Consider the following 2,033-nt stretch of genomic DNA (forward strand, 5'->3'; position numbering starts at 1 on the left):
TCTTTACCTTGTTGACGATTTCTTTTGCTGAGCAGAAGCTTTTTAGTTTGATGTAGTCCAGCAGCTCACAATTAAAATATGGAGCAACAGCCATTGGAATCAGTTCTCCAAACCTTTTCTATTTTTCCAAGTAGAAGAAATGCTCTGTATTAAAGCTTCCCCGTGGTATTCATAAAGTAGAAAAGTTTTCAACATTAACTGTGAAAATCCCATTGTTATTTTGAGTATTTTGACAGTGAAATGCAAAGAAACTGAGTTTCACCAAATAGTAAGGCAAAGTCCAAAGAGAAAATAGTGCCTAAAAGAATGGATTCATATTTTCATTCTAATCTTTTTCTGTAGAAAATATGACATTTGTGAAAAGGTAGAAAGATACCCCGTTGCAGCCTCCATATGTAAATATCAGTACATTTACTCACTGTCCAGCTGTTACTTTGTTTAATAAACAATGCCATGCTAACCTTGGTAAGGAGAACATACACATATTTTGAAATTGTAAGGAACCGTAGACAATATCTGGCTCAACCTTCTTCTTTTCCAGTTAGGAAAATGAAGTTCTGAGTGATTAAATGACTCACCAAAGGCCACATAGCTTCTTTACAGGATGTCTGGAATTAGATCCATGTTTCTTGACATCTGTAGGCTATCTCTCCAAAAAAGCAGGAAGGCAGAGGAGGTAAAACTGTTGCTTTACCCTTTTTGGTTGTTAGTCTTCACATCCCTGACTGGCTACAGTCCAGCTCAACTTTCAAATATTTTCTTGACAGATAACGAGAAGATGTTATCGGACTATGGGACGACCTTTGTTACAGCGTGGAAGAGCACTCACAACTACAGGGTCTGGAACAGCAACAAGCATCCGGCACTTGCAGAAATAAATCCCAAGTAAGCACATCCTCCGAAGACGGATAGAACATGAACTGGTTGGTTTACTATTGTGCCCCAATAAAACCATAACTTTAGTGATATTGTGAAGATCTTCAAGAATCTCCTTAAATAGATTAGAAAAGGCCCCCAAATACAGAGAAGTAGCTGAAGACTTCATACCTGTTCACACTGCACAAAAAGCACAAAGCATTTTCAGAAGCACCGACGTTTCTCCCAGCTCGGGGTGTGAGGAGGAAGCGCTGGCCGTTGCTGGTGCTCAGAACGGGGTGGCTCTCCTCTCCCTTTTCCTGGGCCTGCACCTCAGCAGGACGGTCCAACAAAATAGAAGTCTCGAAGGAAATACCACTGATTAAAACTGAGAGGTTGTTTTACAGTGTGAAGTATAAAAAACTAAAGTTGATATTTGAACTCCTAGATATCTGGTCAAACCTAGCTCCCATGTCAGATTCTAAAACTCAGCAAAATTTAATGCCTGTCACGGTATTGAATGTCAGCTGGGCAAAGACTCTGTCCCACGCAGGCGTAAAGGCATTTGACAATGTCGTGGAATGGGGCCGTCAGGAACAAGACCATCTGGGTGTGACAGGGAACAGTAGAGTCTAAGGAGATCAGCCAACACAGCGCATACATCCTGGGAACTTACTATTTCTAATTTAAAAGATTAAAATGATGTGGGGTTTTTTTGTTGTTTTTTTTTTTATCATACAAGCATACACTAAATGTTCTCGTTCGCATTTTAAACTTTTACTTCTTGGTGAGAATCAGACAAATATCAACTTTGTACTGACTACCATATTATTTGGAAGCTAAGGTTAATGTAACTAGACTGGGGATGTGATTTCAGTGATGCTAGAAAGGATACTCCCCCTTTCCTGCCCCCCTAAAAAATCCAGATGTTTATGTCATAGTAACTTGAGGGAGCATCTGCAAGGATGAGGTAGTATAGCAGAGTCTTAGAGAGTATGTCTGTTAAACTTTATATCATCTATCAAGAAAAATGACTAGGTTCAGGACCAATTTTGGTGAATTTAATCATCATATTGGGCTATCGCAGAAACCTGTGTTGCCATATGAATGTGGTAACAACAGAATTAAAAGGCAAAGATGTTTTAATAGTATTAAATGAAAGGGCTAAGAGTTCAAAG

General features: G+C 39.3%; 1 protein-coding gene across 2 annotated transcripts in view; it reads left to right on the forward strand.

Annotated features, from left to right (window-relative positions):
- Positions 1–2,033, forward strand: part of AVL9 (AVL9 cell migration associated) — a 39,199-nt gene that overhangs the window by 28,917 nt on the left and 8,249 nt on the right. For both annotated transcript variants that reach the window (XM_011362467.2, XM_023532022.1), the window contains one exon: positions 768–885. In XM_011362467.2, coding sequence (XP_011360769.1) covers positions 768–885 — 118 coding nt within the window. The remainder of the gene's footprint in view (positions 1–767; positions 886–2,033) is intronic.

Source organism: Pteropus vampyrus, unplaced genomic scaffold (genome assembly GCF_000151845.1).
Source record: "Pteropus vampyrus isolate Shadow unplaced genomic scaffold, Pvam_2.0 Scaffold75, whole genome shotgun sequence".
Taxonomy (NCBI): domain Eukaryota; kingdom Metazoa; phylum Chordata; class Mammalia; order Chiroptera; family Pteropodidae; genus Pteropus; species Pteropus vampyrus.